At 41.9% G+C, this 26,286-nt stretch overlaps 1 protein-coding gene across 16 annotated transcripts in view; it reads right to left on the bottom strand.

Annotated features, from left to right (window-relative positions):
- Positions 1–8,236: 8,236 nt before the first annotated feature.
- Positions 8,237–26,286, bottom strand: part of LOC106607303 (transcription factor COE3) — a 71,926-nt gene continuing 53,876 nt past the window's right edge. For 4 of the 16 annotated variants that reach the window (XM_014204193.2, XM_014204184.2, XM_045721070.1 and 1 more), the window contains exons 11-16: positions 17,070–17,158; positions 12,316–12,381; positions 11,918–12,089; positions 11,622–11,807; positions 11,230–11,397; positions 8,237–9,986 (exon numbers count right to left, since the gene is read on the bottom strand). In XM_014204193.2, the coding sequence (XP_014059668.1) occupies positions 9,955–9,986; positions 11,230–11,397; positions 11,622–11,807; positions 11,918–12,089; positions 12,316–12,381; positions 17,070–17,158 (713 nt within the window). In that variant the 3' untranslated portion in view covers positions 8,237–9,954. Of the gene's footprint in view, positions 9,987–11,229; positions 11,398–11,621; positions 11,811–11,917; positions 12,090–12,315; positions 12,382–17,069; positions 17,159–26,286 lie in introns of all 16 variants that reach the window. The other 12 variants (XM_014204281.2, XM_014204290.2, XM_014204296.2 and 9 more) reach the window with 3 other exon arrangements.

Raw genomic sequence — 26,286 nt, 5'->3', positions numbered from 1 at the left:
CGAGGAAGGGGTCGGTGGCATTCACATCATTATTACAAGGCTGTGACCAAGTCAGGCTGAATTAATCATTGCTGATAGTGTTAAAATGTATTTTGGCTTCTATAACTATTTCCCACCATTTCCATCTCATAAGTTATATCCTGTCTCTAATGTAACTCCCTATTTCCCATCTAATATCCAGCCATCCCTCCTCATAAAAATAGTAATTGTCTGCCTCCACATCAAACATAGACATTCTGTGCTCCCACCTCACACAGTCAAGTTGGTCCCCCCACTTAAACATAGTTACTCCCTTTTGCACTTCATCACGTACCAGTGTAGTCACAACTCACATTGGCAATTTTTATACAATTCTCTGCTTAGAGTACCTATCATACAATATGTACATTATTCCAGAAGCCTCATTTTACACTGTACTGTAGGCTTACACATACCATTTGGATGTAAATTCTGTGCCTTGGAGCAGGGATACTCAACTATTAAAAGCTTCTTAAAGTAATTATGTCATTTTAAAATCATCTAAAAAAACTAAGCATCTCAATAAATAAAACAAAGATATGTGAAATCAGGTAATGACAAATTCTACTCTGAAGGAATTATGCGTTGAATTCATTTCCTCAGTCATTAGGTGCGTTTTTTGGTCACACTCCCTTCTAACGAGTCCTTGTGAGCATCAGAGAGTCGTAGCTTTCAGGAATAGGTTAATCATATTTTGTAGCTTAAACTGTTCAAACACTAGAGCCAAATTCATATGAAGAAAAAAATATAACCGATAAAGAAGAAAGCACACTACTTGTCATTTTGGAAGTGAGCATCGGATTTTGGCAGGGATTTTTTGTAAACCTTTTATTAATGTTCAGAATTGATCAAAGGGCCAGTCTAAATAGATAAACGGGCCGCCAGTTGAAGAGCCCTGCCCCAAAATGTTAGTACAACTTTAAACAAAACAGCACCCAGCGAAGGAACGGTAACGCCTTTGCGATTCCAGAGTATTGCACACGCAGATAAGCATTGTCAAACAGACAGATATTAGACTGGGCTGAGACTGCGCTACCCTATCAGGTTCCCTCCCCCTCTGTCTGGACGGCTCTCTGAGACCCTGACACCTAGGCACCATGCAGCCAGACCAGCCTCCACAGCTGCTACAGTAGCTGCAGCATTCTAATACCAACACACGCAGCCACAGCCCAGCACTACAAAAACTAACATCATTTCAAACATAGCATGCTTTGATGCTATTGTAATGATCTTTGGGATCTTGAGAGAGGGGGGTTCGGATTTTGCTTTTGTTTAGTTTGAGAAAATAAACTCCCCAAAAAGAGCCAGTTGAGGAAGACAACGGCAAGGGAAAACTCTGCTTTAAATGAGAGCAAGGAAGAAACCTTGAGAGGAACCAGACCTCTAGAGGGAAGCCTGTATCTTCTCTGCCTTGTTGGCCAAAAGTTTAGATTTTATGACCGATGTAGTTATGCCATGTTGTGGAGGCATAACTGGACACAGCTAGGCAGGGGCAAGGCCATGCAGATGTGGAGTTTGGCAGTGGATACAGTGTATCATCTGCAATCTCACACTGTTAATGTTAATCTCCAATAGGTAACATATAGTCCAGAACACTCAGCCTTGTGTGTGTGTGTGTGTGTGTCCGTGTGAACTTGTGAACGTATGTGATGCTGCATGCACCGCGGTGAGTGATGTTCTGAGACTGAGTGTATGTATTCCTTCACGTATTAACCTATGACTACAGCTTAGTTGTCAGAGAGCGGGAACCAGAGTGTCTCAGGCTGGAGAAAGTGCAGGTCTAGCCTTGTTCTGTTGATGAAGGGGTGGCACTTCAGAGGCTCCAGGACCCCCTGGCACCAGTCTCCCCAGTCCCCCAGACAGACTGGGAGCATCTGGGCTCCGTCAGCACCTCTGGCCCCCGCAGACTATGATCTATATGACGAGTCCAGGAAAGAGGAGTGGACTGGATCAGGGAGAGGGAAAATAAGAGTCTTGGTGCCAAGTACTGTCTGCAGCCTTGTGCAAAATACTCTTTACCTATTAGCAGTTCTGTATGACTACAGAAGACGTACTGTAGATATTGGCCAATGTCTAGTATCTTGTTTGTCCGTAATTATATTAGTTTAATTCTATTCTAAATTGAAGTGGGGATATGTAAAACATCTGTCTCAATGGCCCAGTAGTAGTCAATGACATTAGTATAACGTATAGTATTAATTTATACTGCATTGCGAAGTGTGTTACAGATAGGATTCAATGTTCATACAAATAATCATATATGTGTCAAACCGATATAGTCTCATCCTTAGTTAGTTATATGTGTTTCGACGGGTGGAGATGGAGCATCATCTTACAGGAAAGCTTTCACTGACTTGCCATGATGAATTAATATTAATTGATTCCAAATACACCTAGCCCCAATCAAACATGAGAAAATGTAACAACTCACTATATTTAAAATGTTTGAGATACTGTATGTAAAATAGTGATTAATTTACTATGATTGATGATTTATAATTAAGTCGCACTACAAAAGCCTGTGTGTTGCAATTGGATCTGACACATACACAGTTCTGCGTGTTAGGTAATTCGTTGACGAGGGGCCAAATTCATTTATGGAACAGTGGTATTGGCAGGCGTGGACACTGCAAAAGCAACGATAATCACAGAGGTTTGGTGCGGTGTGACAAGGACTCTTCAGGGAAAAGCCCTTACAAGCTGGCTTTGGTTGGCCATCGCTCCATTAGGTAGAGGCTAGAGGGAGACGTCTTCCTTAGGTCATTTCTCAGGGAGGTTATAGATTATACTATTTAATATAAAACGTAGACAATTTATGGCACATGTTCTTTAGAGGACGTAAATGTAAAAAAAATATATAGTGCTCTTTTCTTTGCTATTGGGGGAAGATTACGTGCCGAGTGCTGAGAAACGTTTTCATGCTGAAAAGAATAATACATTTCTGTAGGGTACAAGATGAGGTAAGGGCCAAGACACATCCTCTTTGGGGAGTTCAGGGATATGGGGTGAGAGTAGCTTAACGTTTGTGAAACTTCATGTTGTTTGACAGAGGACCCTGTCTCAAGCTGCTAGCCCTCTCTTCAGGTTTCTTTAAAACACATTGTTAATGAGCCTCATTGACAATCAAACTGGTGCTGTCACCCCCCGAGGATGCACAGCTCTCAGACCATGCCTGTTTGTCACAGTGTCCCCCACTCAGTGTCGACTGTAAGACCATGGCTGGCAGACAGTTAGTGGTTTGCACAGCGGTGCTGACTCAAATGGCATGCTTCCTGTTGCTTTGCAGCTGCCACCTCTGCTACTTCCATTACTTTCTATAGCATGCAGATGTTCTATCAACATTCCCCGCCAAGGGGACTGCAATAACTGTGAGATTCATGCTATGTTTCACAGGCATGTCAAGTGGCACAATTAAAGGGAGAAATACAGTACCAGGTTTTCCGCAGGGGCTTAAATATGTGTATATACATATATATACACACTACCGTTCAAAAGTTTGTGGTCACTTAGAAATGTCCTTGTTTTTTGAAGGTAAAGCACATTTTTGTCCATTAAAATAACGTAAAATTTATCAGAAATACAGTGTAGACATTGTTAATGTTGTAAATGACTGTTGTGGCTGGAAACGGCAGATTGTTTTATGGAATATCTACATGGGCATACAGAGGCCCATTATCAGCAACCATCACTCCTGTGTTCCAGTGGCACATTGTGTTAGCTAATCCAAGTTGATCATTTTAAAAGGCTAATTGATCATTAGAAAACCCTTTGCTATTATGTTAGCACAGCAATACAACTGGCCTTCTTCAGACTAGCTGAGTATCTGGAGCATCAGTATTTGTGGGTTCGATTACAGGCTCAAAATGGCCAGAAACAAAAAACTTTCTTCTGAAACTCGTCAGTCTATTCTTGAAGGCCAGCATCCCAGAGTCGCCTCTTCGCTGTTGACACTGAGACTGGTGTTTTGCAGGTCCAATTTAATGAAGCTGCCAGTTGAGGACTTGCGAGGCGTCTGTTTCTCAAACTAGACACTCTAATGTACTTGTCCTCTTGCTCATTTGTGCACCGGGGCCTCCTACTCTTCTTTCTATTCTGGTTAGAGACTGTTTGCGCTGTTCTGTGAAGGGAGTAGTACACAACATTGTATGAGATCTTCAGTTTCTTGGCAATTTCTCACATGGAATATCCTTCATTTCTCAGAACAAGAATAGACAGACGAGCTTCAGAAGAAAGTTTTTTGTTTCGGGCCATTTGAGCCTGTAATCGAACCCACAAATTCTGATGCTCCAAATAGATACTCAACTAATCTGAAGAAGGACAGTTTTATTGATTCTTTAATCAGGACAACAGATTTCAGCTGTGCTAACATAATCGCAATAGGGTTTTCTAATGATCAATTAGCCTTTTAAAATGATAAACTTGGATTAGCCAACACAATGTGCCATTGGAACACAGGAGTGATGGTTGCTGATAATGGGCCTCTGTACACCTATGTAGATATTCCATAAAAAAGCAGCCGATTCCAGCTACAATAGTCATTATATCTATACAGCATATTATCTTTTTTTCTAGGGGGGCTGTTTCATAAGGGTTAAAGAATCCACACGATTTTAACAGCCATTTTCCTGAGTTGAGCTGTTCTGTGAATCTTTGTGTGGCGGACCTGTTGCGACCCTCAACGGATATGGAAATGGGGGTAAGGTTTTATGGGCCAAACGGATTGGACACAGTCAAGCTCAGGGGACATGAATATTGGATGTTATTTCTGCTCTCTTTTTTATGTAATCCTTTGCCAATACATTATTAATAGATGATATCATATCCAGAACTAGTGGATAAAGCACTACTGAGAGGAACTATGAAAGGAGCACTATGTGTCAGAGTGTGGCATAAAAATGCAGTTGAAGTGACATTACTTTATCACTGTAGTCTAACACTTTCTGACCAGGGGTTTTTGTACCTCCTGGTAGAGTGTGCCCTTGGGAAGACAAATATAGTCATAACTCTGCCAGAGTAAATCCTGCATCCGTGGATCTGAAATGCATTCAATCATTCATATAGTGTCAAATGATACCCAAGAACAAGTTGAATGGATTTTTTTGCATTAGGATACTTTTCTCAACCTTCTATTCCACAGTAAAATAAGTAGAGCTCTTAACACAGACCAAACTTTATCTACACTGAACTAAAATATAAATGCAACATGTAAAATGTTGGCCCCATGTTTCATGAGCTGCAATAAAAAAAAATCACAGAATTGTTCTATACACACAAAAATGTTGAGCATACATTTTTTGGTCCTTGTTAGTGAGCATTTCTCCTTTGCAAAAATCATCCATCTTCCTGACAGGCATGGTATATCAAGAAGTTATTGAAGAGCATGATCATTTCACAGGTGCACCTTGTGCTGGGGACAATAAGAGGCCACTTTATAATGTGCAGTTTTGTCAAACAACACAATGCCACAGATGTCTCAAGTTTTGAGGGAGAGTGCAATTGGCACACTGACTGCAGGAATTTCCACCAGAGCTTTTGCCAGAGAATTGACTGTTAATTTCTCTACCATAAGCCACCTCCAAAGTATTTTTTGAGAATTTGACAGTATGTCCAACCGGCCTCACAACCGCAGACCACGTGTAAACACACCAGCCCAGGACCTCCACATCTGGCTTCTTCACCTGTGGATCTTCTGAGGGGGGTGGGGGTGGTGCTGAGGAGTATTTCAGTCTTTAATAAAGCCCTTTTGTGGGGAAAAACTCAGTCTGATTGGCTGGACCTGGCTCCTCAGTTGCTCACCCATGACTGCACCCCTGCCCAGTCTTGTGAAATCTATAGATTAGGGCCTAATTTATTTCAATTGACTGATTTCCTTATATGAACTGTAACTCAGAAAAATCGTTGAAATTGTTGCATTTATATTTTTGTTCAGTATATATTTCCTAGCAGACTGTGGATTGCAGATACATGGACTAATGGTCAGTCTAACCAGAGAGAAGCAGAAGAAACAATTGTCCACCTTTTAAATTCATGGTCTGCACTATCTTGGTATTGTACACAAGGCAACAAAGCCATTACATCAGCACCCCTGAAAATGAACACATAAGCACCTGAATAAGTCTTACATAGGGAGTGGATTTGTAAGGTAATATTATCTTTTAAGGTCAATTTGAATTGTTTTTCCTCATGGGAAACTTTGTATTGATAAAGACCAAACAAAACCCCTTTTCTGAATGCTTGTCCTCCATGGCCTCAATGAGGGTTTCATTCCTTTATGTCATCCAGCCCAATTCCCAGCATGCACAGCCATTGTGACTCTTTCAACTGGAGCTCTCCATTGACTGGCTCATTGTGCAGCCAGGCTTTTGTGTGGCGCTATCACCAGAGCACAATCTTTCACCTGAACACCGTAGGAACATCATAGTGATATGGCCAGGTATAGCATCTGAGGCACCCACGTCCGAGAGGAATAAAGCAATGGTAGAGAGAAAATATCTCGAAAAACAGGAGCTATTTCAGTAATAGCAAATAAAATAGTCAGTCTGTAAACATTGATTAGAGATATTCAACATTACCTTCTTATGTGTGTGATGAAGTGGCAGTATTTTTTAAATATAACAATATGCAAGCAGATGTTTGAAGCTAGGGCCCCTTGGCAACACAAGGCTAGTTAAGATCGATATTGCTTTCAATATTTCTCTCCTTTGACAGATGACCACTACTGAGGAAAGTCTTGATAAGAGTAGCAACATATGGATGTGTTGAGCCTTGGCCTCCTTTGATTGCATGACCTCTTGACCCCAGCCTGTGTTGGAGAACGTGGCGGCCACATGGTCCGGGTGTCTATCAGGCTCTGGTTATGGGGCGTTATTGACTCAGGATTTATAAATATTTAATGCACACATTAAGATCATGGTGGAGGGCAGCCATTAGAGTTCTGCAATAAACAGGCTCTAACCACGATTGAGTGCTTTAGCTATAGGGTGGCTTTTGGTACAGGGAGAGCATGGTGTGATTTCCTAGCACTCGTATATTCCTGCCTGGCATTACTTGGCATGATCCAAAATACTTGCCTACTATGTTTGTTATCCTGCTATTAAAGGTCTCAGATGCACATGAAATCATTGTTCATTGATAGACAGTGCATAACACTTGATTTATGCTCACACTATAAATTATTAGAAGTGTTTATACAGAGTACATGGATTCAGGTTTTCCTTTCACAAGGTTTTGAATTTTTTTGGAAAAAAAAACACTGAGCAAGAAAATAGATCTAAAACTGTGTTGGTCTAAAACAGATAATGCTACGTCAGCAAGCAGGCATGTGACTATTGTTATCAGACACTACATATTATTGAGGGAATGTTTTGATGCACACAGCGATCGTAGTTGAAAATGTAATCGTTCTCTGGTGTATCTGACCTCACACTATCAGCATCACCTGCATTATCTTATGTGCCATGAGATCTATGCACGCCGCTGGCATAATAAGCTGTGATTTGCTGATTCCTGCTCATCTTGCATTCGCTTAATTGTGCATTATAGGGAGGGCTGTCCATGGGCACTGATGCCTTGATGAGAAATTGACATTTTGTGACCTGGTCTCCAGGACCACTCAGGAAGCCAGATAAGATGTTTAGTTGTTTTAACGGAGAGGTGCTATTCTTCCCCGTCGCTTCTCTATCTCTCCGTTTGACCCACTTGATGAGTATAGATTTCACAGGGCCCCCTTTCAGTGCTCAAACTATGAGTTTCAAAACAATACCAACCCCTTATAGACAGCGGATAACCTTGCTCTTTGAATGCATTGATTCTTTATTAACGAGGCGGCCTAATGCAATGAAATGAGGGATTTGAATGGGGCCTCTTTAGGTTGCTTTGAATAAAAGCTCACACATGAAAGGCTACAATACATTTAACAGGCCATTTTAAAGCACGGCTGTAGGGAGAGATGCAGATATAAAGATCAATATGAATGTGCCTCAAAGTCAGATTGCTGGGCCAATATCACAGAACAGAACTGAGCAGAGATTTGTTTTGACTATTTATGAGAGCGTAGAATTACGTTTAAAAATAAATACTTTTTAAAATGTTGCAACCTGTTTCTGAATCTTAAAGGCTAGAAGTCCCCATGGACAGTGTGGGCAATCAAGGGCAATCATGAACAAAAGTGTTCTGTGTAATTTATCAATAACAATTGAAGAAATCCACAGGCATCAGCAAGTTTTTGTAGTTTTTTACTCCAAATTTTTTATAAAACATCACTTATTAATTTCTGTTTTCATTCCAAATTTTTACATTTTGAATTTTTGTTCCCTGTAAACACATTTAAGCTATGTGGCAGAGTCATAAGTTCTGAGTAAAAATGACTTGTATACATTCTACAAAACAGAAAGAAAATACAACCACAAATGGAGTTCCTTCCTCCAAGGTTGTCCCTCATGCACATTGTTTCTATTGTATCTTAACAACTATCATATGGGTCACAAACTATTTATTTGACAATACAACCAACAAAGTTTTCTCTGTATAGATAATTTAAAATCAATATAAAAATAAACAATGAAGTTTGACTTCCCTTTAAAAAAAATGGACAGAGAGTCTTGACAGAGTAACAAAACTTTGAAGATATGTGAAATATATGGACATTGCATTTTATCAAATACAAAAAAAAACATGAATGCAACAGTTCTTGGCTAAAATTCTCTGTGCTGCATCACTATTAAGGGCATGATGATTAATACATACATAATGAAAAGCAATATACAAAATTTCAGAGATAAATACAATATTTATAGTTGATATGTTACAAAATGTCCCTCAAGTGAGCGCAAGTGTGTATTGGAATGGAAATATGACAATGAACTACTTTCGACTTTAGATGGAGTTAAATTTTGCTTTAAATGTTGTTGTTGATCTAAAAGAACATGGAAAAAAGACAGGTGTATAAATATTTAGCACAATTTTGGCAATATCACAATAGTCTACAAGTTTATAACCACATATAAAACACATAACGGGATTTGGAGCTAGAAGGAAGAGGATGGCGCTCGTCAACAAGAAACAGACTTCACAGTAGCCTAGGAATGCATTAATATACAGTGCTAGCAAAAAAGTTTTTAAAAAAGTTTAAAAAAAACATGGCAAAACACACTTGCTTAAAAGGAAGCTCTAAACATGGAACAGAGCCAGGTGTTCTACGTACGTCAGCATACTTGTAGAATCCAAGATCATTTTCACTTTCGAAGATAAACTTCTAGCTACAATAAATTACAAATTTTATTTAAGATGTATGATTGAAACATGATACAATCTTACCCAGTCCCACCCATTTACTTGCATTTGATGTATTTTATGATTGATTTCTACATTATATATCTCATATATTTTCCAGTTGAAAATCTTAAACCTTCTTGGCCCCACTGTATTTTCTCACACATAAAAATACAAAAGGACACATTATAAAGACACACAAATGTGAATCTATTGAAAGAGAGTCAAAACAAAAAACAATTTCTGAGGCAAACAAGTTCATAGGTAAATGTACATCAGTGTTTACATTAAAACCAAATGGTGAGTCCACAGAGATCCTTCCCATATGGTTCACTGGACATAGCCAAAGCGAAAGTTCCACCAGATAGGCATACAAAATAAACACCCCATCGTCCTTTGTCTTCTTCGAGGTTGATCAAATGGAAAAATATAAGCAAAAAAAGCTAAAATCATTCAGTTCTTCATGAAATGCTTTGTCCACATGTCCAAATCTTAACTCTTGAAATAGTCTTTTCAAAGAAAATCATGTTTTTATCTTCATTAAAAACAGAATAAGCTGTTGACTATATCCTCAGTATTATAGACTACACCAGTGTCTTGCTGTGTGATAAAGGGGTGTCCTGTAGCGTGGTGAGTAGACTGGTGCTTGAGACGATGAAAGTGCATTTACATTGGAGGTACAACCAGACCGGACATAGCTGGAAAAAAAATAGCGAAGGAGAAATTGCATTAAGCACGTTAATCTTACCCAATGTATTCAATTGGATAAGCAAAACATTCAGCTATTTACATCAAATAACTTTAAAAAGATGTGATGTTATGATATTGTGAGACTGTGTGTATGAGTGTGTGCGTGTGTGCCTGTGTGATGCATTTTTTTTGTGTATGTGTGGTGTGTCTGTGCATGTGTGAGTGCACACATCTCTAACAGGACAGTTTCAAAAGCCTCCCTCTTGCTCTGACATTTCAGGTCCCAGCAGGCCAGCGAGGCTACGTGTGATATTCCTCCTGGTGTTGAGGTAATGGCAAACAGTGAACCAGACTCCCAGGAGAGATGGCCCTGGCCGACCGTGGAACAACAACATGGCCACTACCCAGAATGCTGTGCTACAACCCCCCTCTCCCTCATCACTCAAAGACTCTCCTCAGACTGACTCCCCTCACACTCAAACTATCCTCCATACTGAGGATGGAGCCACTACATTACACTTCTATTTCCACACGCACTACACTAGTCCCATTTCAAAATCATTATCCATGAGATTAGACAGAGATCAAAGGTATTTTCGATTATTTTACCCAGACAATCTGCTAGGATATCATTAGCAACTCTACCTTATACAGAGACTTGATATACTCAGTATTTCACACATTCTGAACAATTATGTGGCTAGTGAAGTGCCAAGATGAAAAATCATTGCACTGCTCTCAGTGTATTTGTAGTGTCATGGTTGGAATGCTTTTAAGTTTGCCAGCACAGATGACGGCAAGGCATTGCTCATTAATTTCTGCACAACATGTATTAATAAGTATGATCGTGTAGCAAGATGAACTTTAATTTCCCACTTCATTAAGCTCAATGTTATTAATCTTGGGGCACAGGCTACAGCTAAGCTTGTTTTCAAAGCAATCATGTTGGTCATGACACACGCACAAAACCTAATAAACATAATTACTAAAACAATTCTGGGAAGGCGGTTTTCTTAGGCCTCGGACTATATAATTTGCTATACTGGATGGGTTGTGTGTGGTGTGTTTGCATGCCTGCTTACATGCATGCATTTGTTCATGTGCGTGTGAGTGTTTGCTTGTGTGAGTGTGTGTGTGTACAGTACATGTGTGTGCCCTCATGCTTGCTTGTGTATTTGAATGTAAACTCAAAGGTGTAAATAATAAATTGTAGCCTGTTAAAATGCATATTTGTAATGATTAGTCCCTCACCAAACCGGACAGAGGCATGAGCCGCGGTATCTGCCCAGTAGTCCGAAGGGAAGGGATGAGGGGGTGAGGGGGGCTCACCTTGCAGTCCGTTGCCATTTGCGCTGGTGCAGGAAGGGGGTGGGGAGGCCTGGGGTCGGACCACAGGGGCGAAGGCGCTCTTTTGTTTAACTGCAGACAAGATATGGGGGGGGTAGTAAGAACATGCTATCGGACTAAACTGGGCTATATTCAGTGAGGTGAAACGTTTAGAACATTTCCAATAGAAATGTAAAGAATAGAGCTAACATGATTTCGATTCTCTACCTGACAGACAAGTATATCTGCCCTACACGATACATTTCTATCTGAACCTTGTGTAACTTTGCTCCCTCCTGAATGGCAGCTCTACTCACTTCCATATGGAGAGTTGGCAGAGGATCCATTGAGGAACCCAGGGGAGCTGGGCACTCCCAGGTTGGACATGCCAGAGTTCCCGTAGCCATTCATACTGTTACTGACGGTATTGTAGCTGGACTGCTGTGGGGTGCTGCTGGTGATGTACCCTCGTGGAGATGCACTGCTGGTGTTCCGGCTGTAGCCTACTGAATAGGAATAAGAGGAGGACAGGGTGATTAGAGGTCTATAGGATTCATTCATTCTTTCCTTGACAGTGAATGACTCTTGACCACTAAGCATTATTTCCACCTACCCTGGTCGTTTCCCTGTGACTCGGACACATTGACGGCTAGTTGGCTGCTGAAGGAGTTGACTCCCATCATGCCATGGGAGGCTGTGTTGGCGAGGGAAGGGATCTGGTTGTGGTTACGGGGAACGCTGTACAGGGCCTCAGCTATGTCCGCTGCCCTCTTCAGAATGATCTCCTGTGAACACGGAGATAGAAGTTTGAGTTATTGAGCTGCTCTTTCGTCCTCAGTCATCCATTATGATGGCTTCGTTTGATATGTTCTGTAAGATGTGTGTGTGTGTGTGTGTGTGTGTGTGTGTGTGTGTGTGTGTGTGTGTGTGTGTGTGTGTGTGTGTGTGTGTGTGTGTGTGTGTGTGTGTGTGTGTGTGTGTGTGTGTGTGTGTGTGTGTCGGTCTGCATACCTGGTTATTGTGGGGCATTCCATACAGTGCTTCAACAAGGTCAGCTGCTCTCTTCAGCAATACCTCCTGATAAAAAAAGAGGAAAGACATACATTATTGAAATGCTGATGACAGGTCAAAGGTCAATAGGACACTTCATGACACGGTTCAACGAGTACCATGACCTGTAATGTAACAACAAGAGGTCTATATTAGGTGGGTAAGTAAACGTGGCCCTATATTGTGAGGCACCAACATTGCATTAGGCCACCAATTCTTCTCTCCTCAGAACCACTGGGAACAAGAATAATGTCCCATCTCTTAATTAAACCACCATAGGCCTTAAAAACAACACCTCACCCTCTAATTCTGGGCTCACGTTTGCACAAGTTCAGCACTGGAGTCTCCTTTCTTCAGAACACTTAAGTGAATTAGCTTGGGTTAATCTAGTTCTGCCGTAATGACATTAAGGAATTTTTCAATTAACCTCTTTGACTGGCTGTTGTAAAGGACTTCACAAATGACTTCCCATTCAGCGAGAGCTGGGTGCTTGTGCCTCTGGGACATGGATGCATGGGATGTAGTCTTATCCATGTTTGCATGCTTGCCCCTGCTTCACAGTAAGGATTAGCCATGTTGCTTTGGCTCTTAACACTGAGAATGAGTTGGCCCTGGATCCTGTTCCCTGCTCGACTTCAGAATAGGTTGGCTTCTTAGTGTGCTTTTATCTGCTCTTTGAATTGAGCACTTAATGAAATCCTTCATGGAGCACCACAGTGCTTTGTTTAGTGTGATGCTCCAAGCAATATGTTTGGAAAACCACCTACTCCATTTAGAAGCCTTTATTCTCACAAGAAAAAAGCTTGAGATATTGATGTGGGATTTTATTTAAATGTGTGTTTACTGGCACCTGCTGTATTGCAGAAATTTGTTGACTTTCTGTCAGAACCCAGGTTAAAAGTGATGGAAATCTGTCACTAGAAACATCTCAGATTGCGCTTGTTTTCTTCCCACATTGCGTGTTTTCCTTCGCGGGCCTCAGTAATTTGTGTGAAGTGTTCCATCACTTGGCAATAGCAATCCGGGATTAAGACGGCAGCTGCCGTAAATGAATGTAAACACAGTCATCGCGCCTTCAAACAGCGGCCTCCAAGACTTGGCCTGTGTTTCCAAGGCAGCGTGTATGGAGCGTGTATGGAGTGTGTATGGCGTGTGTGTGTGGGCCTCCTTTCATCCTGAAGAGCCATATCTTCCTGATTTATCAAGATGAATCGCTGTAGAAGCCACTTCTAGCACGTGCCATGCTCTTATAGAAACATATAGCATGATCCACCACGTTACCGCATGGGTGGCTCTCTTTAAAATGGGCATTTACCTCTGAAATTGGTGTGTATGCTCAACGGTGCATGCATCTAGTTTGCATAGAAATAAAGAATTATGGTTGTCGTGAGGCAGGTACACTAAATGAGAGGACCAGCTGTCTTTATGTGTTCTCATCAGGCAGAACAGATTCCTCTCTCGCTCACTGAGTGAGACAAAGTGTATTTTCTTTTCTTCTTCCTGCAGTTAATAATTACCAATAATCTATTCTATCATATTTCAAGATCTTCTACATGCCTCTCAATTTCAAACAACAATTCAAGCAATTAAGACTGTCACGTTCGCAAGCGCCATGTTTCATTCTCTGAAAACCTCCTCTCCATCCTTGTCCATATGGTACTTTGCAGCAGCGACATAAGGACAGCTTGGAAAAAAAGACAGAGAAAACGATATTGCCTCTCATCCTTAATCTGTCGTTTACCGCGTGGCGTCTTAACTAACCAAGCTCACTCGCAGGGCTATGCTTAAGTGGTGGCCTAGTCACATCCCAGGATGATGGGAAGTGTGGTACCCAATCAACCACAGAGTTTGTTTTGTTTCCGACGAGACACTTTCACGCATATCGGCTCACGCTGTGAATACGATTAGCACCGAATGGTGTTCTGGGGGCATTTCCATGTAAATCTGGATATATAATGTAATTGCCATTCTTGTCATGGAGACAGACATATCAGAGCACCATGTTAAATTGAAAACAATTAAAGCCCATAGATGATCTTCGTTGTTTTGTGACCAAGGCATGACAGCTTTTCTGGTATTCCTTGTTTTACATGGTAGCTTAAAACTTGTGTAAAACACGTGATTCTCCACATGCTAGATTAGCAAGGATTGTGTATTTCTATTGATGTTATCACAGTTAATAAAATGGGGCCCAGGTTATGAGGCTTTGAGTGTTAATATCATTATAAAAATGTAAGGCAATTAGCGTGCTAGCGCTAGCCTGAATACATTCAGAAGGACAGGGCCATTAGATGTAGAATAGACATTCATTTAAAAACATAGCTAAATTGCTTGACATGAACACATTTGTAATATTTGTTTTCTGCTTGTGGATTACACCAAAAAATGGGAAAAGAATAGGTTTGTGTTTATGCAATCAACTTAATAATAAAACAATATTGCTTTTCTGCTTTTAATTTAGTAATGAATCTAATTTGTTACAGAAGAAAGGAGAAATTGAGTGTGGTACAGTGTGACATCCAGTCTATTTGTCCATTACTGCCACAGGGCACAAACTGGTATTATAAATTGTCTTCTTCATATGATGAATCGAAAATTGTTTTATAACAAGATCTTAAAAAGGAGGGTGAATTCCGAAGTCTCTGTTCACTTAACGCCATGCCCGCAAAGCAATCTCCTTTCGCATCACTTGACTGCACACACTTATTACTTTCATATTCACTCTGGACTCTGCATTGGATTTTTATATCGCTGCTCCTCCCATAGGGTCAGTTTGTCATCTGCAATGTTGTCTTAAAATTACGAGGTAAACTTCAATCAGAGCACGCTTCCCCCCTTTTTCTTGGTGTAGCAACAATATTAGCGTGCATCCCTTGCAATCCATGAGCACGCCCATATTGGCTTTCTGTCTCCTCACAATTACCACTTGTCTTACTGGTCCTGGGGAAAAGGATGGTGGAAATCAATAGCGCCGTAATATTATCAACTGGAGGGTGAAGTCATTGAGGGAGGGGTGCCCGGTGTCGATTTGCCTTTCTGCTAATGCATACTTCGCCTCCTCCAGCTTTATCTCCTTTTTATAGAGTCTTTCCGCCTCACCTGCAGCCCGTAATGGCTGTTCTCTTCACGCCGTCTCCCTTCTAGTTCCAAATGTACATGCCATCCACCCTGAGGCTTGTATATTGGGAGTGTGCTGTTGACCCCTCGAGGCGACCCTCAGATGGCAAGCTTAACAATGATGAATCACTCTGTAGAATCATTTACATGGCCCCCTGAACCCCATATTTGGGTCCATTAGAGAGCAAATCAAATATTTATATTATTTATTGGAAGTGCAGGGTTTCATCTCACTCTGAGATTGGGCCATGTGAGGGCTGGGGGGAGACCCTGCTATATTAAGTAAGCACACTGAGGAAACTCATCTCAGATTGAGTCAAAATGTGTTTTATTGCCAAAATGTATTTTGTTCTCCAAGAAGAAAAAATGGATGCTGTAATAAAAGTATGCATCACAATATTCCATGTTATGTTCAAATTGCAAATTTTACGGAGATGTACTGACTAAATTGAGTGTGTGAAGACAGAGAGACCCAGGGCAGGGAGACTTGCAGCCATAAAAGCTAAGTGAACCTTTCCTTTGGTCTTACAAATGTACTGTTGAAATTAGAGTTACATTTCATGTCCAGGTGTTGTTTTGAGTCTCCACCGGGACCAAACTCTAATTGAAACACTTCATATAGTGCACCAGAGACTGCTGGCTGCGATGTCGTATATCTTCCTATTGACTTGGCCCAGTCGTCCATACTACACCACACAGCCTGGTCTTTATTAAATTGTCCGTTGGACGTTAATGATATTGCAGTGTTGCATGCTGGGCTTTAATAGATAAGGTCTTAAAAGGCTTTATGGTATTATTAAAACTCTGAGGTGGTCACCAATTTACTGCGTGCCAAGGGACTCTGTGCAAACTAATCAGTCATAATATTACATTTGACGCATATGGAATGCCAGTTATACCAAATGGGAATTAGCAGGGTCGCAATCAGACAAGCCCAGTAATAGATTTTATCAGAGGAAATAGAAATGCTAAGGAATCCAAGAATGGCTGAAATTTGTGGCTTTGTTTTCATGTTGAAAAATACCAAAATGGCAGGCTACCGGATATGTGTCACAAGCATGTGGGAATCAAGAGCCTTTCAACTCCTTTACTGAGTTCTAAAGAAAACAGTGAGACCTAACGCATAATAACGTGTCGCTCTGGCCTTATTAGCCACACTAAGACTGGGGGGTTTACGAGCGTAGAGTCATGTAAACAACAGATTAAACCAAATGGAGCTGTGGAGAATGAAAGGAAAATATGAGTGGGGTAATGACGGCCCAGACGACCAGGAGATTACCATCTCCACAGACTACTGGAGAGGAAAGACATCTGATTGAGCTATTTTGCCACACAGAAAGTTTACCACACGCCTGCCTCCCTCGCTCTCCTCTCACTAAACAAATACATTCCCAAATCAATGCTACACGGACGCACCAGTGTGTGTGTTACTGTCTTTCTGTTTGGTTAAAAAGTTGAATCTTCTTTTGATGTTGTTTTGTTTCTTGGTCTTTGATGATGTTGTTGGGTTAGCAGCTGTGGTGTGTGTATGGTGTTGTTTGTTGTGTCTATATGGTGTTGTAATGACAATTTCTGTGAAGATGAGACATAACACTGACCTTTGGTAACCTCTCAGGGTCACCCGGGTGCCTGGGGATGACCTTCTGCAGCCTCTGGAACCCATAGTCGATGGTTGGCTCATTGAGGGCTGACCAAAAAAAAGACCAATTGTTAGACAATGTGAAGTGAAGTGAAATAACAGCTCTGTAAACCAACGTCTGCAATGCACAACAGCTAGCATGAAAACTCTATCACAAGTGTCACAAACCCCCTGCATCCAGTTAAATTCTCATTTAGCAAAATAGCCATGATGACATGATGCAGTACATCAGTCTAGAGCAGGTCTCATATCTCTTACAGGGCCCAACTTTTTTTTATCTTCATGGGAATATTGAGAGCAAATGACATAGTGGGGTGTGTTAATCTAACCGAGCTGTAATAATCTGTGAAAGTCCAGAAATTGATCTAGCGTGAGTTGCTGTCACTCCAGCGCTGCACCTACTGTACCACCCCGCTGCTCTGCTGAAATACTGCAGCAGATCACACAGAGCGATCAATCTCACCCACCCCTCAAATAGTAATCTGGAGCAGCGAGCCGTATTGGGCTATGAATCAGAGGCACAAAGTAAATGAATCATAAGCCAGACTTTGGTAAGACTAAGGCGTTTTATGTCTGACAGTCATAATGGGTAATTTAAGGCTTCCTTACAGCTCTCGCTGATTCTAAACAATCATGTACACCCGTAGGCCAAGGGGAAGGTAGGAGGGAGGGGAGGAGAAGGAACGACTTAATAGAGAACATCACTTCTCAATGTAGATATCATTTTCAGCAGAGTAACTCAGACGAGTGTGGCAGTGCTTCATAAATCAATGGCTTTCTGTGGAGACTAATAAGAGCTGCCTACCTCTATTCATTGTTCAGCCTGTAATTTGGCCCATCACTCATTACTCAGCATGTAATTTTGGCATTAACGCAGCAAGGCTTGCTCAACCTGCTGAACACGAAAGAACATGAAGGCTAACGCCACACGTACAGCCAGCGCCACTGACACACAGACCAGGAAGGCACTGGCGCCGGCAGACACACACACACTAGTACAGGCTACTGATCAATGGTACAGGGCTGTGCAGTGTGCACTACCAACATGATATCATAGGAAAATGTCATTCTGGCATGTTTTTGCAAAAAGGTCAAATGTTTTTCTCAATACATTGCAGTCAATGGGAAAAGATGAGTGTCACAGGGTTGATGTTTTTCTCAGTACATTGCAGTCAATGGGAAAATATGTCACACGACTGACGTTTTTCTCAATACATTGCAGTCAATGGGAAAAGATGAGTCACAGGGTTGACGTTTTCTCAATACATTGCAGTAATTTTTCTCAATACATTGCTGTCAATGGGAAAAGATGAGTGTCACAGGATTTACATTTTTCTTGTTTATCTAATGTCTGTCTCTCTCACTCTCTACCTCCTATTTACCCCCCATTTCTCTTCTCTCTCCCTCCCCCTTTTTTCACCCCCCACCTCCCTCTCCCCCTCCCCCTTCCATTACCTCTGCCTCCTTCTTTCCCTTATCTCTCTCTCAAATCTTTCTCCCTATCCTTCCTTCACCTTCTCTCTCTCTCTCTCTCTCTCCCATTCCCTCACTCTCTCTTCTCTCTTTCCCTCCACCCTCCATTCTCTCTCCCTCCTCTTTCCCTGCCTCCCCCTCCTCTCTACACTTTCTCCACCTCTCTCTCCCACCTCTGTCAGTCTGTTGACTCTCTCGCCCCTCCTTCCTCGTTCTCCCCCTCCCTCCTTCACCCTTTCCCTCTCTCTCGCCCCCTCTCTCCCGTCCCTCAATCTCTCCCTTCACTCTCTCTCCTCCCCCTTCCATTCTCTCTCAGTCCTTCTTTCCCTACATCCCCCTCCTCTCGTCGCTCTCTCTCTGCCTCTTCCTCCTCTCTCTCCCTCTTTTCTCCCACAGACAGGATGACAGACAGGCAGACACAGACAGACAGACAGACAGACAGACAGACAGACAGACAGACAGACAGACAGACAGACAGACAGACAGACAGACAGACAGACAGACAGACAGACAGACAGACAGACAGACAGACAGACAGACAGACAGACAGACAGACAGAGAGACAGGCACAGACAGTTTCAAGTCAATCAAAACATTTTTTTTTTAGGATGGATTGACCTAAGACATATGGAATTGTTTTAAGAAGGTCCAAGGATTTAGCTATTTGATTTAGAATTTTAAGACACCTTGAAGTATCCCCCCCAAAATATATTAAAAGAAAAGGCTTTACTGCTATTAGCCCATACAAAGGCATTGAACAACAGATTCATTCAATTGAACAACAGATATTCCCCCCCAGAAAATCTAAAGGAACTTTTTTTCTGAAGTGTCTGTCCTATATCTGCGAGATATAAGATTAATTTTTTTACCCCTTATTTTTGGCACTAAACAGTCTCCATATATACCTTCAGACGAGTCTTGTGAGGCCTGTGGGCATCCTAGAGCAAAACCATCTGTCCACCCCCCCCCTTGCCGGTTAACGTTAGGGTTATGTCTAGGCCCTAACCCTAACCCCTAGCTTCATGTTCACTCCCAGCTCAACCCTAACCGTAACCCTAACTCTAGCTTCAGGTCCATATCCTGGCTCAACCCGAAACCTAGCCTCAACCCTAACCCTAATCCTTACCTTAGCTTAATATGAACTCCCGGCTCAACCCTAACTCTAACCCTGACCCTAACCATAACCCTCACTTCATCTCCTTGTCTTGGCTCAACCCTTCTGTCGAAGTCAATCAACCCTAACTAAGAGCTGAGCCAAGATGTAGAGGTCTAGGGTTAGAGTTATGGCTATGGTTAGGGTTGAGCTGGGATGTGGACATGAAGCTATGGTTAGGGTTAGGGTTAAGTTTAGGGTTGAGTTTAGAGTTTGTCTGCCTGCCTGCCTGCCTCCCTCTCTGCCTGTCTGTGAGTTTAAATATCTCTCTCTCTTTCTCTCTCTGTTTGTATCTGTCTGTCTGTGAGTGGATATCTCTGTCTGTCTGTCTGTGAGTTTATGCCTGCCTGCCTGCCTGCCTGCCTGCCTGCCTGCCTCTGTCTGCCTGCCTGCCTGTATGTCTGTCTGTGAGTGGATATGTCTGTCTGTGAGTGAATGTCTGTCTGTCTGTCTGTCTGTCTGTCTGTCTGTCTGTCTGTCTGTCTGTCTGTCTGTCTGTCTGTCTGTCTGTCTGTCTGTCTGTCTGTCTGTCTGTCTGTCTGTCTGTCTGTCTGTCTGTCTGTCTGTCTGTCTGACTTTCATCAATTTACCCATTGCAGCTCTTTCACCAACTTTTTTGTTTTGAATGCGATGTACTGAGTTATGCCCCAATGCATATCTATACTTCAATATCCTGTCTGTGGAATTGGGAAAGTAGAGAGAGAAGTAGAGGTGGGAGAGACAGGAGGGAGAGACAGAAGGTAGAGGGAGAGAAATAGATTAGAGGGAGGAGGGAAAGAAGGAATGAGATAGAATGGAGAGAGGGGGAACGTGAGAAAGATAATATGTAGAGAGTACAGAGAAAGAGATAGAAGATACAGAAGGAGGGAGGGAGGAAGTGTCTGTGATGCCTTTCTCTATGTGTCCATATTGTGATGTTAATCTTCCCCCATTGAATGCAATTTATTCACTTGGGCCTCACCCCTGTGACACTCATCTTTTCCCATTGACTACACACTATCGATATAAACGTCAACCCTGTGATACTCATCCTTTCGCATTGAGTACAATTTATTGGCATAAGATTCAATTGGTTGATGCTTAATTTTTCCCATTGGTTGCTATGTATTGACATAAACATCACCCCTGTGACACTCATCTTTTCCCATTGACTGCAATGTACAGAGAAATATGTCAACCCTGTGACACTCATCATTTCACATTGACTGCAATGTACTGAGAAAAATGTCAACACTGTGACTCTCATCTTTTCCCATTGACTGTAATGTATTGAGAAAAACGTCAGCTACTGTGACATTTAACTTTTTTGCAAAAACATGCCAGGATGACGTTTTCAGACTGATCCACATAAAGTGAACTCCCAACAATCAAACGCACCACATGACACACAACATACACTCCTGGAAATCTGATTTGACATCTTATCATGCATCCCGGAACACCAAAGGTCGGCTTCAGAACATGAGGGAACGCCATTTTCTTTGTGAGGGAACGTCAGGATTTTGCCCTCTTTCTTTTGTTATTTCCTTCCCCCATCTATATGTACACACCGCAAGACACTACAAACTACACAAACACACACACAATACACAACACACTACACACCGCAGGACATGTGCAGGTGTGTGCGTTGTAGCCCTGCCAGACCCCGCTGCTCAGTGTGATGTAAATTGTGTATGTGTAAAAAGCACTCCATAATCAGGCCATCCATCATCACAGGCTGTCAGTAGGCTCTCGCAGGGTGATACATCACGCTCTCCTGTCCTACACTACAAACTACACACTACACAAACACACACAATACACAACACACTACACACAACACCGCTGTCGGGCATGCTGGGTATAGATACAGTAGCTACACCACAAGACCCGGGTAATAAAGCATCAGTATGTGATGTGTATTTGGAAGTATTTACATTTACAATTATCCTAAAGTAATGCAGCCTGAAATAGTTTGAAAAACAGAATGCACTGCACACGTTTTTTTAACATTTGGATATGGCATACACATTAAACATAATTGATTTTGAATTCTCTATCATTTCTGTTTGAAAACACTAAATGACTTTGTAAGGGGGAAAGGGGACCTAGAAAGTGAGCATCAAATACCAAAGATAGTAAACAAGATGTCTCTTTCTCTCTTGCTCTTTAAGAAGAGGATAAAAGCATGTCTCATGGTGCTGTGATTGGGGTGCAACTCTGGGCCATGAGAAGTGCATGTCGACGTGTCACCATCTCATCTATCATGGAGATGATCTTTGCAACAACCCTGCATAATGAAATTGGTGGCACAGACCCCCATCTGCTATCGATTTCATGCAAATGACGTTGACAGCTGATGGAGACTTGCGTTAGTGCTAAACGGTGCTGTCAGTTGATGAGTTGACAGTGCTGTAGTTGGACCGTGTACACACAGAGATAGACACAGACACTGTCAATAATCCTATAAGGGCTGATGACGACGCACACTGAGTGTACAAAACATTATGAAAGCCTGCTCTTTCTATAACATAGACTGACCAGGGGAATCCAGGTGAAATCAATAAGGGATCATAGCTGTCACTTGTTAAATCCACTTCAATCAGTGGAGATGAAGGAGACCGGTTAAAGAAGGATTCTTAAGCCTTGAGACAATTGAGACATGGATCGCGTACGTGTGCCATTGAGAGGGTGAATGGGCAAGACAAAAGATTTAAGGGCCTTTGAACGGGGTATGGTTGTAGGTGCCAGGCGCATCGGTTTGTGTCAAGAACTGCAACGCTGCTGGGTTTTTAACGCTCAACAGTTGACCTGTGTGTATTAAAAAAAATCCACCGCCCAAAGGACAACTTGACACAACTGTAGAGGCGGGTAATTATGAGGTGGAGAGATTGTCTGACCTCTCACCCCTTGCTTAACAATCAAACTTGAGGACAGTGTTACTATACACCACTCATACACTTGCCACTATACACCCTCAAACACCTCCAAACTTTATATCCTACCTTCACTTCCTCATCTCTTCCCATCACCTTGTTCTAACCCTTTAATAATGTAGCTCTGAACTCTACGATGCCCTTGGACTATCACCATAAATGCCAACATGAGCTTCATCTCCATATTTTACCAGCACAGTGCACTGTTGTGAGAGGTAGCTAAGGAGGAGAGAAGGGTGGGAGGAGTGTAGAAAGGGGAGCTGGCCCCCCGTGAAGGTTCTCAGCCACAGTGAGGAAACATGAAACCCTCCCCACACATCCCATAAATCCTGTTCTGGGTGGGGAGTCTGGCTGGGGAGGGGGAAGGCACTGGCACGTTCCAGTCACGCCCGCTTCCCGGCCCGCGGCCAATCAATACCACTTTCCTGTTTTAGAGGCGGGTAATTATGAGGTGGAGAGATTGTCTGACCTCTCACCCTTGCTGCATTACTCGGCTGATATGAAGATAAATTGCCTGATTTTGGGTAAACATATGCTGCAATTCAAACTGTCAGCACTGGTTTGCTCAGGGATAATTTGTATTGATCTTCTGGCTTCTTAGCCATTTTGCTTACTGACCTCATTGATAATTAGAGAGAAAGAGACACAGCGAGGTAAGGCAGGGGCTGCATTTGAATATTTCGCCAGGAATAAAAAGAGAGAATAAAGAAAGAGTGAGGAGAAAGAGTGAATGATAGACTAATAGCATTTTCTCTTTAAACTAGTTGAAGTTCAGCTTGAAAGAGTTGCTCAGCTCAATTACTTAAACATAACATTTTTCTCCTCACTTATGAGAAGCTATAATTGTTTTGTAAATTGTTTATAACAAAATGTTTATCATGTAATCCACATAATGAAACAAATGCTAATGCTAATCATGTTTAATTTGACAGCTGAAGGAGCAAGATTACGGTCCCTTTAGCTTTGAACATGATTAAAAAATAGATGCATAAGAGTTCATTCTTTGGAATCAAACTGTTTGGAAACTTTATTTCAGTAATTTAATATGACTGAATTAGTATACTTCACCAGGAATAAAGAGTGAGAAAGAAAAGAGTGAATGATATAGACTAATAACATTGTCTCCTCTCTTCTTCTGAACGAGTAATTCAGCTTGAATCACTTGACTTGTTTAGTTCAAATACTCCAACTTAATATTTTCCTCATCCCTTATGAGACGCTATAATTGTTTTGAATTTATTATAAAACGTTTAGAATTTAACAACGTTAATAAAATAAAATAATGTAAATCATTTCATAGTTTTATTTGATGTATAGTTGACAGCTGAAGGAGCAACATTACCGTCACTTTTTGAATAGGATGCACATGATAAAATGTTTTTAAAAATACCAGCAGAGTTAATTGTTTGAATGCAAGCTGAGTGGAAACTTTGTGAATATCTCAGTAATTTCCTCACTCTATTGAGTGAACGGTCATATTTCAGAACAACAAACAAATGGAATGCCTAGACTTGGTGTGCAGCTGTGGACATATCAATTCTCATTTGAAGCACCACACACACACACAATCTACGGCAGGATTTCAATGGAATTCCTCTCCCTGGGATGTGCACATCCGTTCATGCTCCTAACACATTCACTCCAGAAGCCCCCAAGTCCAGTGTCTTTGCTTAAAATGCAGAGTGGACAGCCGAACAGGCGCCAGAGCACGGTCTACTACTCCTTCTCCGTGTCCTCTAGAAATAGGACATGAGTAACCGCTCTAGAGGAACAATGTAACATGGCCGTTGTTGGCAGATGAAAATGCTTACATGACAATACGCCTGCATGCTCTCAGTATGTGGCAGTGTACTGAAGTCATGTACTGTATTTGCCTGCAGTAACAGGCAGTAGCAGGGGGAAATGTTTGAGCAAAGCAGTAAAGTGAAGGGAAATGGTTCCTTCTTAAGTCTGAAGGCTTGAATGGAAGCGTGCACAGAGTGCTAGCATTCCTGCCAGCCATTACTGGTTATTATGATAAATCTATCTTTCCAGGAGATAAAAACTAGCTGGAGATAAAAACTAGCCTTGTTGCCATTTGCCAGCTATTACTTTCGCTAATTATACTTAACTGCTTGGAGCTTATCTCCACTCCTCCTACACCATTGAGCATTTTTTTCTTTCCCCTAACACAAATTATACTGAGGTGGAGAGGGAGTTGGAAGGGGAGCAGATAAACAGAATGAGGTGAAGTTCATTCAAGTGCCAGTGATTTTGAACTTGTGAGAGTGTCCAACTCAAGCCTCATGGGCACCTGAGATCATCTTAAAAATGCAGTACCGATATGGGTCACACATAGTATCGTTATCACCACAGGAAATTACATCCTCTCACTGTCGTCAACAGCGTCAAACAGGGAGGGAAAAAGGCCAGTGTCACTCAGGGGTTATTGAAAGTAAATGGATGAATGGAAACAGGTGATGAAAGCTGCAGGGACAACATGAACGCACTCCGGTAGACATATAGAGGTCATGATGTTCAGCAATATCGATGTCCGCTGTGGAGACAGATCTAAAACAAGCATGCAGGCAGAACCCACCTTCAGACCAAACCAACCAATCGTAACTCACGGCAAACCCACGCAAACCAAACCAGTGCATTTACCACTGACCATGTTCTCTCCATCCAATCCAAGCTATCGCTGAGTGATTCCATCTCCAGTCTCAGGTTGATCAGAAAATTCAAACTTCAAAAGATCTGTAGTTAAGATAAATCAATAGAGAGAAATCAATGTCCATTGAAATTTCATGAACTTTGAGCAGATACAGACAACGGGAAAAAACAAGTTACAATTCCACCAGATATTGCTTCTGCAACAGATCAAATGTAATTAACACAGGTTAAATGGGAGTGATGTACTGTATCAGTTCACAATTATCATACTTTCGAAATTCCCTTTATCTCTGTATTGGAAATGGGTGAAAACACCTCTTCTCTTCCCTTCAATGACATCTAAAGTGAGTGTCCCACTCCTCTAAGGACGTAGAGAGGGACTTTCACACATTACCGTCCAACTGAAATCAAATGGCCTCACCTCACAGCTGATTGCAGGCACAAATTCATATTGTAAAATGAAGATCAATACATGGACGAGGCCCAATCGATGACAGCTAAATTACGGCCGCATTTTCCCCCTCATTCAAGATGAGTTGTGTTTTCCTCTCAAAGTCAATACCATGCAGCCTCTCTCATTCATTTCTCAATAAACTTGACGATGAATTTCAATCACAGGCGGTGGAGGTAGGGCTGGGGGTTGAAAGGGGATGGGGAATAGGGGGATGGGAGCTCTTATAAAGGCCGTTGGGTGTGGAACATAGTGAAAATGGGGCACGGAGGGGAGGGAGGGGAGGGAGGAGAGATCCTCGTCTATCAAGAGCCTCCTTCCTTCCCATCTATCTTTTTTTTGCTGCACAGACTAATACTGTGCCTTAGTGGGGACTACCCATATGGCGCACCATTACCAAACACACGTAACAATACAGTTGAACATCAAGTGGTGCCAATTAAATACAATTAAATCCAAATAGAGAAACACCCCTGTACTGATACTACGCAATGGCTAAAAAGCTGTCACTTATTTCAATCAATTTTCC

This window comes from Salmo salar, chromosome ssa01 (assembly GCF_905237065.1).
Source record: "Salmo salar chromosome ssa01, Ssal_v3.1, whole genome shotgun sequence".
In the NCBI taxonomy this organism is placed as follows: Eukaryota; Metazoa; Chordata; class Actinopteri; order Salmoniformes; family Salmonidae; genus Salmo; species Salmo salar.
Note: the sequence above shows the minus strand (reverse complement) of the source record. Positions and strands in the feature narration are given on the sequence as shown.